Below are 13753 nucleotides of genomic sequence, written 5' to 3'. Positions count from 1 at the left end.
CCGCCGGCCGGTAGTAAGGGACGGCGGGATGTTAACACCTCGATCGCCGATTACAAAGTGTATTATACAGGCTGCCTCCTGCCCTGGTGGTCCCAGTGTCCGAGGGACCACCAGGGCAGGCTGCAGCCACCCTAGTCTGCACCAAGCACACTGATTTCCCCCCCCCTGCCCCCTGATCGCCCACAGCACCCCTTAGACTCCCCCCACCCCCCAGACCACTGTTTGCACCCAATCACCCCCCTAATCACCCATCAATCACTCCCTGTCACTTTCTGTCAATGCTATTTTTTTTATTAGGTCCTAATCTGCCCCCTGGGGGCTCCTGATCACCCCCCGCCCCACCCCTTAGATCATTCCCGCCCCCCCCCCCCTTCCCCATGTACTGTATACATCTATCCTCCCCTATAATCACCCAATGGTCACCTGTCAATCACCACCTGTCACTGCCACCTATCAGAGATCAGACCCTAAACTGCCCCTATCGGGCACCCAAACACCCGCCCACACCCTCAGATCGCCCGCAGACCCACCGTCATATCACCACCAAAGTGCATTGTTTACATCTGTTCTTTCCTCTAATCACCCCCTAATTACCCATCAATCACTCCCTGTCAATATCTGTCAGTGCTATTTTATAGAATAGGTCCCTACCTGCCCTCTGGGGGCTCCTGATCACCCCCCCCCCCCCCCCGTGTACTGTATACATCTATTCTCCCCTGTCAATCATCCATCAATCATCCCGTCACCACCTTTCACTGCCACCCATCTGATCAGACCCTAACCTGCCTCTTGCGGGCATCTGATTACCCCCACACCATCAGATCACCTGCAGACCCACCATCATATCACCACCAAAGTGCATTGTTTACATCTGTTCTCCCCTCTAATCACCCACTTATCACCCATCAGTCACCCCCTGTCACCACCTGTCACTGCTACCCATCAGATCAGACCCTAATCTGCCCCTTGCGGGCAACCAATCACCCACCCACACCCTCAGATAGCCCCCCAGACCCCCTCTGATCAACTCGCCAGTGCATTGCTTGCATATATTCCCCCCCCCCCCCCCCTCTAATCACACCTTGAGACGCCCATCAGTCACCTCCTGTCACCCCCCTAGCACTCATATCCATCAGATCAGGCCCTAATCTGCTCCATTTTAGAAAGACACCCCTAGGTATTCCGTTAGGTGTATGATGAGTTCATAGAAGATTTTATTTTTTGTCACAAGTTAGTGTAAAATGACACTTTGTAAAAAAAAAAAAAAATCAATTTCCGCTAACTTGTGACAAAAAATAAAATCTTCTATGAGCTCACCATACTCCTAACAGAATACCTTGGGATGTCTTCTTTCTAAAATGGGGTCACTTGTGGGGTTCCTATACTGTCCTAGCATTTTAGGGGCCCTAAACCGTTAGTAGTCTAGAAACCAAATGCCTCAAAATGACCTGTGAATAGGACGTTGGGCCCCTTAGCGCACCTAAGCTGCAAAAAAAGTGTCACACGTGGTATCGCCGTACTCAGGAGAAGTAGTATAATGTGTTTTGGAGTGTATTTTTACACATACCCATGCTGGGTAGGAGAAATATCTCTGTAAATGACATTTTTTTGTTTTTTTTACACACAATTGTCCATTTACAGAGATATTTCTCCCACACAGCATGGGTATGTGTAAAAATACACCAAAAAACACATTATACTACTTCTCCTGAGTACGGCAATATCACATGTGTGACCCCTTTTTACAGCCTAGGTGCGCTAAGGGGCCCAACGTCCTATGAGCACCTTTAGGCTTTGCAGGGGTGCTTAAAATTTAGCACCCCCAAAATGCCAGGACAGTAAGCACACCCCACAAATGACCCAATTTTGGAAAGTAGACACTTCAAGGTATTCAGAGAGGGGCATGGTGAGTCCGTAGCAGATTTCTTTTTCTTTTTGTCACAAGTTAGCAGAAATGGAAACTTTTTTTTTCTTCATTATTTTAGTTTCAAAGTGTCATTTTCCGCTAACTTGTGACAAAAAAATAAAATCTTCTATGAACTCACCATGCCTCTCAGTGAATACTTTGGGATGTCTTCTTTCCAAAATGGGATCATTTGGGGGGTATTTATACTATCCTGGAATTCTAGCACCTCATGGAACATGACAGGTGGTCAGAAAAGTCAGAGATGCTTCAAAATGGGAAAATTCACTTTTGGCACCATAGTTTGTAAACGCTATAACTTTTACCCAAACCAATAAATATACACTGAATGGTTTTTGTTTTTTTTTGATCAAAGACATGTAGCAGAATAAATTTGGACAAAAATGTATACAGAAATTTTACTTTATTTGACAAATTTAATCACAGAAAGTTACAAAAAATCTTTTTTTTTACAAAATTCATGTCTTTTTTGATTAATATAATAAAAACTAAAAATCGCAGCAGCAATCAAATAGCACCAAAAGAAACCTGTATTAGTGACAAGAAAGGGAGGTAAAATTCATTTAGGTGGTAGGTTGTATGACCGAGCAATAAACCGTGAAAGCTGCAGTGGTCTGAATGGAAAAAAAGGCTCTGGTCCTTAAGGGATAGAAAGACTGTGGTCCTCAAGTGGTTAACATTCAAACGTCTATCAGCATAACTTCCCGCCCGTTTGTATTGGTCCGTGTGCGAGCTGCATGTCATTTACATGAAGTGTAATGTTAGGAGGAATTCTTTGCATTGCGTGTTGTTGCCTCGTGGATTGGCTCCTCCAGTAACGTGACCTACACATGACAGCGCTCTATAAAGCAGCAGCGGGGGAAGCCAGGCTCTGGGTCACACTTGGCAGGCGGGCTTGGATGATTGTCAGGGAGTCCATTATGCCGGCGGATCATCTGGAAGTCATTGCACACGTGTGTTGGCAGCAGATGATGTTTCTGCAGCACGTCACAAAACTTTCCATCACTTCTGTGCACATGTTGGAAAGACAAGTCCAGTGTTACCGTCTCTCAGGGGGACTGAGATGGAATAATCCAGACTTAGAGTGTCTGTATATCACTGCCGTGTGCTCAGCCACATCCACGTGATACGAGAAGCTGTACGCCGAATGCCCCGCTGTCATTACCATTGTCCTATTCCCCACTGATTTGTTAGCTGGGCAGGGACTGTATAGGTGGGATCTGGGGGTGGGGCTGTGTGAGTGGTACTTGGGAGCAGGGCTTTGGGGTGGGGCTTTGTGGGTGTGATATGGGCGCAAGGTTGTGTGGGTGGCATTTGTTGACAGGGGCTTTAGGGGTGGGACCTGGGTGGGGGTGAGTAGGTGGAATTTATGAGCTAGGCTGTGTGGGTGCGGTTAGGGGCCAGGGCTGTGTGGGTGGGAAGAGGGGGCCAGGGCTGTGTGGGTGGGAAGAGGGGGCCAGGGCTGTGTGGGTGGGATTTGGGGGCCAGGGCTGTGCGGGTGGCATTTGGCGGCCAGGGCTGTGCGGGTGGCATTTGGGGGCCAGGGCTGTGTGGGTGGCATTTGGGGGGGGGGGGGTGTAGCTGGGGAATAAAGCTTGTAATTTCCTTTTCTTCCCTCTTTATTCTCAGGTTGGCTTTCTGAAGATTTTGCACAAATATGAAATCACCTTCACTTTGCCTTTAAAAGAGCGTTTGGGGAGAAACATCTGTGCGGTGCCGCTTCCGAACCCCCACCTGCAAGTGACAAAAATCACCGCCGTGCCTGAAGGTGAGACCCCGCCCCTCTACCTCAGTGTGGGAGCGCCCCCTCTGCCTTAGTGAGACCGCCCCCTCTGCGTCAGCGGGATGCTAGGTTCTCTTTACCTTGTGTTATAGCTGGCTTTAAGACAGACCTCTCTCCATTATGTCCAGCCAACATAAGCCTGGCCCTGCTTTAGTAATCATTTTTATTCAATTCATTTATGCAAATTCTTGAGTGCTATTCCCAGCGTTAGGGGAGCTGACCTTATGGTACAATAAGGGGAGCGGCTCCCCAAGATACTGTAGAGATGTGGTACAAACTGACTGGTGGATTCGATGAGCTGTACATTAGTGTGTTATAGAGCCGCATAGTACCTTGCCGCGGGACCCTTACAGAGACCCACATAATGTGCCAATGGATCAGGCAGTCAGTAGGAATAACACTTGTCATTTATGGAGTATCCCGATCAGTCATGGTGAACAGAACCGCTAGGATGTTGTAAGGGACTTAAAGGACCACGATAAATGGTAACCTTTAAAATACATATTTTTAATAAGTACATTTTTCCTAGAATAAAATGAGCTGTAAATCACTTTTCTCCTATGTTGCTCTCACTTACAGTAGGCAGTATGAATCTGACTGGTCCATCTCCTCAAGGGGGGGGGGGGGGGGACTTTGAGTATTTCTATTATTTTCTAAAGCACACCCTGTAAAGGACGCATATAAGGTTGCCAGTCGACTTGCCCACTCGCTCACCCTCTTTTTTTGGTCGTTCAACCAAGCAACTGACGCTCATTAAAGTGAACATCCGGACTAAAAATCTACGCAGCAGAACTGAAAAGGCTTGCTGTTTCTTTAACAGTTTCACAGCATCAGAATTTTTTTTCTTACCAAAGCATCATTTTTAGCTGCATTTTTAGCTAACCTCCACCCATCAAGGAAAACTGCCCGGGCTTTTTTTCCTTGATGCTGTGCAAAGCATGATGGGATTTCCTATGTTGTTCACGTTGCATAGCAACTAGGAAGGGTGATCAGCACACAGGTTAGTTGGAATTGTGTCTCATGCTCCCTGTCACCTCCTTTCAACCAAAAAGATGGCTGCCCTCATGAAATCAAACATTTGCCTGTTCTTTTAAAACAAGGTGGGTAAGAGATTATATTACCTATCTATTTTAATGAACATAACTAATGTAACTTAATGACAGTATGTTTGTTTAGGTTGAAGTTCCCCTTTAAGTGCTTTTGAATATAAAGAAAACCCTGAGAATCCCCAATGAGGAAATGGCTAGTACTCTGGAGGAAATGTACATTTCATATCATACACATGCATTTTACATTCTACAATCGTTGGCAATAGTTACAGTGGGCTTTAAAAAATTGCAGTGGGCTTGTTCCGTAAATGCAGGTTAGTGCAGAAGACGCCCCCCGATGGAGACCTCCCGCCCCCCTCTCCCTGTCCAGCTGTTTCTCGGGTAAAAACCTGGGACATCAGAGGTACTTGGATGAATGGGGCAGGGAGGCCAGTCCAGATGTCAAATGCTCCATTCGTTTTTTACCGCTCTGGCGTCATCTGTCCCGCCCACTCCTGGTCTGTCATGCCCCGCCCACATAGGTCACCAGCATCATTGCCTCACACCCATGCATTAGAGTAGCAGATCAGGCATTTTGAGCAGGGGGCGGGATTAAGTCTGTCCATCACACACAAACCAGTGCAGTACTGGAGGGGGCAGCCCATACAATTCTTTAAACGATGAGTGACAAAAGCATTGTGCTGAGGTCTGGATTTGCAGATTTTACCACCCAACACCCTGATAATAACCCCCCCCCCCCACCTGTCCTGTGCAGTACCCATCCTGTGTGCTCCCCCTGTCCTGTTTCTTCCCTCTGTCCTTTCATCTTGTGCTCCCCCCAATCCTGTGTTCTTCACTGGTCCTGTACTCCTCACCATTCTGTGCTGGGGGGGGGGGGGGAGAGAGGAGAGGGGGGGGGGAGCACAGGGCCAGTGCTCCACTGCTCGCCCCTGTGGGCACCTGCAGACTGGGTGTGTGACTGCTGCAGCTTACATGTTTGGCAGTTTACCTGCCTTAGTGTGCCAGCCCATGGCCTGCCCCTCGCTTTCCTGCTGCCCTCGGCCACTGCCTTTGTGGCCTTGCCTGAAATCTGGCCATAATTGTGCTACTACTGATCAGCACCACAAGACATGGCTGGCTTGCTCTCCATAGAGCAGTGCATGCTGGTTGCCTGGAGCTGAACACCGTGTCTGTGCAGCGCTACCTCCCTGAATTATTTCCCTAACATGTGGGTGACCGTTCTCTTCTGTGTTTATGAAGCTTTTGAAATGAACCAGTGAAATCACAGAAAAGAAAATCTAATGTGTTTTTGATCGCGGCCTCACTTTAAGATCTATGATCACAACATTGAACTACTATTGGTAGCCAATTAATGGTATCATCCTGATTCCAAACTTCTTGCTTCTACTGATGGCTAACTCGGTACAATACCCTACTGCTACTACAGAATGAACAAGCAATGCGCCTATCTATGTACTGCGGCTCGTGTACACAGGCCCTTAGGTGTATTCAAGTGTACCTGTAGGGAGAAAAAGTGCCCCATTTAGATGCCTCAGTAGAGAGAAGCTTCTGGATAATCCTAAGGCTCCCCCCGCCCCCCTCTCCTCCATCCATCCAGCGCTGGGACCCCCCTAGAACTCCTCCAAAGGGCTTGTTGAGTGATGTGCACACACGCGAAGCACGCATTGTGCTTGCGCAGTAGCATGGAGCCGCTCTTTGCTGCTGCGCTGGAGCGAGGGGTCCTGGGCGGTGCGACCTTGCTCATTCGGGCAGTACTGTGGCAGTGGATTTCCAGAGGATCCCAGCGCTGGATCGGGGGTCCCTGAGGAGGAGAGTCTTCCCTCCACTGAGGTAAGTATGTGACTTTCTCTCTTTTGAAAGTCACAGGTTTGGTTTGTCGTTTTTGTTAATCGATCTCTTGAGACCTCAGTTGCTCGTTAGTGTCCCTGGACTGGAGAGCTGATACGCTGTAATCTGTGTGCTGTATCTGCTCCCTGACTCTGCTGCGCAGTGCTATTACACGCTACGCTGCCTTCTCAATATCTGGTGGTCACCCCCCCGTGCCACCCTCTTCTGCTCTGACCGCGCACCCCCTAGCTATCGCAGATTTTACCGCCGCCCGGGTCAGGCTATCTCTGCTGAGCTGTAATAGAAGCAATTAGCCTCTCCCCAGGGAGAGCAGTGCGCACCGCAAGACCATCCATCCCTGCCGCTGTGACATCACAATCCTCTCACAGTGAATGCTGCGCTACCATTACTCGGCTGAAGTCTGGTGAACAATCACAGCTTTCAGATTTTTAGGGCTTAATTTTTTTTTTCCATTTAATTTTTCCAGGATGTAAAAGGGAACCTAAAGTGGAATAAAAGTGAGCAGTTTAACTTACCTGGACTTGACTTGATTGAATTCTCATAGCTTCTGCTATGTGTATAACCTCGTGGAAGCCAGAGTTCCCCATCACCGATTTCTTTTTTTTTTTATATACAGGATCTTCTCAAAAAATTAGCAAATTGTGATAAAGTTCATTATTTTCTGTAATGTACTGATAAACATTAGACTTTTATATATTTTAGATTCATTACACACAACTGAAGTAGTTCAAGCCTTTTATTGTTTTAATATTGATGATTTTGGCATACGGCTCATGAAAACTCAAAATTCCAATCTCAAAAAATTAGCATATTTCATCCGACCAATAAAAGAAAAGTGTTTTTAAAACAAAAAAAGTCAACCTTCAAATAATTATGTTCAGTTATGCACTCAATACTTGGTCGGGAATCCTTTTGCAGAAATGACTGCTTCAATGCGGCGTGGCATGGAGGCAATCAGCCTGTGGCACTGCTCAGGTGTTATGGAGGCCCAGGATGCTTCATAGTTACATAGTTATTTTGGTTGAAAAAAGACATACGTCCATCGAGTTCAACCAGTACAAAGTACAACACCAGCCTGCTCCCTCATATATCCCTGTTGATCCAGAGGAAGGCGAAACAAAACCTCACAAGGCATGGTCCAATTAGCCCCTAAAGGGAAAAATTCCTTCCTGACTCCAGATGGCAATCAGATAAAATCCCTGGATCAACATCATTAGGCATTACCTAGTAATTGTAGCCATGGATGTCTTTCAACGCAAGGAAAGCATCTAAGCCCCCTTTAAATGCAGGTATAGAGTTTGCCATAACGACTTCCTGTGGCAATGCATTCCACATCTTAACCACTCTTACTGTACAGAACCCTTTCCTAAATAAATGGCTAAAACGTTTTTCCTCCATGCGCAGATCATGTCCTCTAGTCCTTTGAGAAGGCCTAGGGACAAAAAGCTCATCCGCCAAGCTATTGCCCTCTGATGTATTTATAAATGTTAATTAGATCTCCTCTAAGGCGTCTTTTCTCTAGACTAAATAAACCCAGTTTATCTAACCTTTCTTGGTAAGCGAGACCTTCCATCCCACGTATCAATTTTGTTGCTCGTCTCTGCACCTGCTCTAAAACTGCAATATCTTTTTTGTATTGTGGTGCCCAGAACTGAATTCCATATTCCAGATGTGGCCTTACTAGAGAGTTAAACAGGGGCAATATTATGCTAGCATCTCGAGTTTTTATTTCCCTTTTAATGCATCCCCAAATTTTGTTCGCTTTAGCTGCAGCGGCTTGGCATTGAGTACGATTATTTAACTTGTTGTCGATGAGTACTCCTAAGTCCTTCTCCAAGTTTGATGTCCCCAACTGTATCCCATTTATTTTGTATGGTGCTAGACCATTGGTACGACCAAAATGCATGACTTTACATTTGTCAACATTGAACTTCATCTGCCATGTATGTGCCCATATAGCCATCCTATCCAGATCCTGTTGCAATATGACACTATCTTCCTGAGAGTTGATGATTCTGCACAATTTTGTATCATCTGCAAAAATAGCAACATTGCTCACTACTGCATCTACTAGGTCATTAATAAATAAATTGAAGAGCACTGGACCCAGTACAGACCCCTGTGGGACCCCACTGCTAACAGTCTCCCATTTTGAGTACGATCCATTGACAAAAACTCTTTGTTTTCTGTCCATTAGCCAGTTCCCTATCCATGCACACAAACTCTTCCCCAGTCCTTGCATCCTCAACTTTTGCACCAGACTTCTGTGGGGAACAGTGTCGAAGGCCTTTGCAAAGTCCAAGTATATCACATCTACAGCATTCCCAATATCCATATTAGCATTCACTACCTCATAAAAGCTGAGCATGTTAGTCAAACAGGACCTGTCTTTAGTAAACCCATGTTGATGCTGAGAAATAAGATCATTTTCTACTATGAAGTCATGTATAGTATCTCTTAGTAACCCCTCAAATAGTTTGCATACAACTGATGTTAAGCTTACAGGTCTATAATTTCCTGGATCAGATTTTTTGCCCTTCTTAAATAATGGGAAAACGTGGGCTGTACGCCAATCCACTGGGACTCTGCCAGTTGCAAGAGAGTCACAAAAGATAAGATAAAGAGGCTTAGCTATAACTGAACTTACCGTATATACTCGCATATAAGCCGACCCGCATATAAGCCGAGGTACCCACTTTTCCCTCAGAAACCAGGAAAAATCGTTTGACTCGCATATAAGCCTCCCCCCCCAAATAGAAATAGCCAGATGTGCCCCCAGTATGCGGCAGTCCCCTCCCCATAGCCAAATGTACACTCAGATGTTAGGCAGTCCCCCTCCCCATAGCCAGACGTGCACTCAGGTATTAGGCAGCCCCACTCCCCATAGCCAGACGTGCACTCAGGTGTTTGGCAGTCCTCCCTCCCCATAGCCAAATGTGCACCCAGTAGGAAACCTCCTGCTCCCCCCTCATGTCACATATAGCAACAACTTAGATCTTAGTACCTGGAATGCGGCTGCCAGGGAGAGTTTATCAGCTGTGGAGTGAAGGAGTGAGCTCTGCAGTGGGAATGCGGATAATCTGACGTCCTGGATGATGGAGAGCGGGGTGTACAGTAATGGCAGTGACGTGTCGGGAACCAGCGGTGATGCTGTATACAGGCTGTGCAGTCAGGAGAGGATGCCTGAGCCCGCAGGATCGGAGGTTTTGCAAAGTGGGAGTCGGGACAAGAGCTCCTCCACTTGCAGCGGTGATGCTGTATGCAAGCTGCGTGGTCAGGAGAGGATGCCGGTGCCCGCACGATCGGATGTTTTGCAAAGCGGGACAAGAGCTCATCCACTTTCAGCCACTTGTGTGTCCTGCTTTCCCTGCACAGTGGCCACAATGTCTTATGGATCGGGGCATCTGGTTCTGGCAGTGACGTGTGACAGAGCCTGCACAATCGCCAGTGTAATGATCGGGGATTCCCTTCTTCCATCCTGTACTCGTGTCTAAAGACGCAACTAGGTAGCGTCATCTGTATGAGACACAGCAAGCACAGGACGGAAGAAGGGAATCCCCGATCATTACACTGGCGATTGTGCAGGCTCTGTCACACGTCACTGCCAGAAACAGATGCCCCGATCCGTAAGACATTGTGGCCACTTCCGTGCAGGTAAAGCAGGACATACAAGTAGCTGAAAGTGGATGAGCTCTTGTCCCGCTTTGAAAAACATCCGATCCTGTGGGCACCGGCATCCTCTCCTGACCGCGCAGCTTGCATACAAGTGGAGGAGCTCCTGTCCAACACGAAAACGGCCTTACAAAGTTGGTGACTCGCATATAGGCCGAAAGGGGGACTTTTGAGCACATTTTTTGTGCTCAAAAATTCGGCCTATATGCGAGTATATACGGTAATTCTCTTAGGACCCGAGGATGCATGCCATCCGGGCCAGGTGCCTTGTCTATTTTTAATTTATTTAGTCTTGCCTTTACTTCTTCCTGCGTTAAGTATTTAATATTACAGTTAGAAGATTGAGACTCTTCTGCCTCTGTAATTTGCAACAGTGCTGTTTCCTTTGTGAAGACAGAAGCAAAGAAAGCATTTAATAACTCTGCCTTACCTTGGTCGTCCACCATTGAGTTCCCACCCTCATCCTTTAGGATTCCTATACAGTCAACCTTTCTTTTTTTAGAGTTGATGTTGTCAGGAACCGGCCCGCGGCACGCCTGCGTATACGGTTCCCGACTGCGGGTTTGACCAGATTAAGCGGGGAACAGCCTTATTTAAGCTACAAACAAGGCTGGAACCCCTCAAACACTTCCCACTGCCACCACTAGCGTTGCTAGACACGTTCACTCAGCTATTGAGTGCTCAATACGCAATCTGCGTTTTCGTATTTGGGTCAGCTTTGCGCTTAGGCCAAATACGGGAACGCCACCCACACACACACACAGTTGCAATCTTACACTGTCGTGAAGCAAAGACCCACTAACAGTCGTTCCGAACGATACTGTTAGCCACTCTGCAGTCGCTACTCGCACTGGCGTTGTTCGTACGTTGGGTCAGCTGCGCGCTTAGGCCAACGTATGACAAACGCCCCCACACACAATGCAATTACAATTTCATACGGTAGTGTTGCTCAAGCGTACAATTAGGCATGAACTTATACACGGTTACACTTCAGTCTCTTCTAGGCTATGAGTGTTAGTTTAGTACGGCAGAAGTCAAACTTATTAAATAATAATTTAATATTCTAGAAAAACATAGAACAATGCAGAACTTAATATATACAAAAAGATTACAAAAAACAAAGTAAAAATGTTACAAGATAAAAGTTACAAAAATAAGAGGTTACAAAGATAACACACACGGATATTTGCGTAAAAATAAACGGGGGAAAAAAGAACGTTACCAGGAGTCGCGATCATCCCTAGCTATTCGCTACCTCCCAGAGAAGATACCGGTGGCTGTCCTGGGCCAGCTTAAATAGTCCGAAGTGTCCCCTGGGGCATTTAATGTCCAGCCCCCAGGAACTAATGCAGTTTCCCCGTTTGTGACATCACCGAACGCTTGTCATAATCTTTCTTGTGATATGCAAACTTCAAAGGGGGTTCCTGTTTTAGCTTCTTGAAGTTTGGCAGGACACAATCTCACCCATTGAACTCTGCAGACATCAAAAAGCTTCCTCCACATTATTTCCTTGGTTAAAGTGTATTTTAGCACATCCATGAAAAGATTGAATTTTGGTTACAGGTAGCAGTTTGCCTGTAATCCTGTAGACAGACTCAGACAATCACACCTGGGACAGTAGATCAAAAGTGACTGCTAGTGACCTAATGAGCTTAATGAGCTGCTTCCTTGCCTATTGAAGGTGACTGGTCGTATTCACTGAAGACCTCTTTAGATGCAAATGTAGGTCTAGTGACCCACCCACACAAATACATGAACAGTCCAGGAATCTAGCCTGCATATCTACACCTTTGACATACCACAGCAGATATAAAAATGGGAAAATGAAAATATATTACTGTATTATCCTTAACAGCATCAGCACCCCAATATCTCCACAGATGTACTTGTAATAATTTTTTGGGTTAGATTTGATATCCCTAGCGATTTGATTTTCAGCTTCGATCTTTGCCAGCCTACCGTATTTGTCGGACTATAAGACGCTCCGGACTATAAGACGCACCTAGTTTCAGAGAACAAAAACCATAGGAAAAAAAATAAGCAGGTGTGTCTTTAGTGCCGGGGTGTCTTATGGTCCTTCCCCCACCCCCAAGCTGTCTCTATGTAAACTACACTGCCCAGCTAAACTAACCCATGCTGCCCCACTAGCTACACTACACTAACCCCGGCTGCCCCCCAAAACCTATACTAAGCTACTCTGTCCACACTACCTACACTAAACCACACTGTACCCACAAACTACACTATCACCACAACCTACACTAAACTTCACTGTCCCCACAATCTTCACTATAGTACATTTACCAGCTCCTTGGGGTATGTGGCAGGGCTGCAGTGTGGTACAAGCAGAGATGGAATCTCACCCTCAGTGAGATTGGTCCAGGTCTCCCATCTGGCCAGGTGAACTACAGTGGTGGAGCTGGAACCACTGCATATCAGCTGGAGCTGCCCTCGTGGTGTATCTGGGTGAGAGGCAGTTCCACAGGAACATCATCCAGTTCTCAGCGGCAGGGAACTGGAGAAGCCACGTTGCTCACCCGGATTAGAGGCAGTTAGCCAGAAACATCAGCGGTCTCAGCGGCAAGGAAACAGTCAGCGGCGGGGAGCTGGAGTCATTGCAGGAGCCACGTGGGTCATCTGCTCGCTGAAGCTGCCTACGTGGTGCGCCCTTCACATGGACATCAGCGGCGAGGAAACATCGGCAGGGAGATGCAGCCATTGGGTCATCCGCTCGCTGGAGCTGCCCACGTGATGCCCTCTCCACAGGCACATCAGCCGCGGCGAGCTGTAGCCGCTGCAGAAGCCCCGTGGGTTATCCGTTCACCACAGGAACATCAGCGGATGGGAGACAGTCAGCGGCGGGGAGCTGGAGCCATTGCAGAAGCCACATGGGTCATCTGCTCGCTGAAGCTGCCCACATGGTGCCCACTCCACAGTAACATCAGTGGCGAGGAAACATCGGCAGGGAGATGGAGCCATTGGGTCATCTGCTCGCTGGAGCTGCCCACGTGGTGCCCTCTCCACAGGCACATCAGCGGCGGGGAGCTGGAGCCGTTGCAGAAGCCCCGTGGGTTATCCGCTCGCCACAGGAACATCAGCAGATGGGAGACAGTCAGCGGCGGGGAGCTGGAGCCATTTCAGGAGCCACGTGGGTCATCTGCTCGCTGATGCTGCCCACATGGTGCCCGCTCCACAGTAACATCAGCGGCGAGGAAACATCGGCAGGGAGATGGAGCCATTGGGTCATCTGCTCGCTGGAACTGCCCACGTGGTGCCCTCTCCACAGGAACTTCAGCGGCCGTGAAACAGTCAGCGGCGGGGAGCTGGAGTCGCTGCCCCGCCAATTACAGGGTGCCTGAGAGCCCACACTGCCACTAATTAGCTGGATAGAACCGTTAGAGCCATAGACCCGCAGCGGCATCTCACACTGGATTACAGAAGCAGGATGCAGGACTCGAAGCCCGTGGCTGGATAGGT

At 47.7% G+C, this 13753-nt stretch overlaps 1 protein-coding gene across 3 annotated transcripts in view; it reads left to right on the top strand.

Moving 5' to 3' along the window:
- The window catches only part of ADISSP (adipose secreted signaling protein), a 159918-nt gene that overhangs the window by 88250 nt on the left and 57915 nt on the right, over positions 1-13753 (top strand). For all 3 annotated transcript variants that reach the window (XM_068274068.1, XM_068274054.1, XM_068274063.1), the window contains exon 4: positions 3554-3692. In XM_068274068.1, the coding sequence (XP_068130169.1) occupies positions 3554-3692 (139 nt within the window). The remainder of the gene's footprint in view (positions 1-3553; positions 3693-13753) is intronic.

Source organism: Hyperolius riggenbachi, chromosome 1 (assembly GCF_040937935.1).
Source record: "Hyperolius riggenbachi isolate aHypRig1 chromosome 1, aHypRig1.pri, whole genome shotgun sequence".
NCBI classification, from domain to species: domain Eukaryota; kingdom Metazoa; phylum Chordata; class Amphibia; order Anura; family Hyperoliidae; genus Hyperolius; species Hyperolius riggenbachi.
Note: the sequence above shows the minus strand (reverse complement) of the source record. Positions and strands in the feature narration are given on the sequence as shown.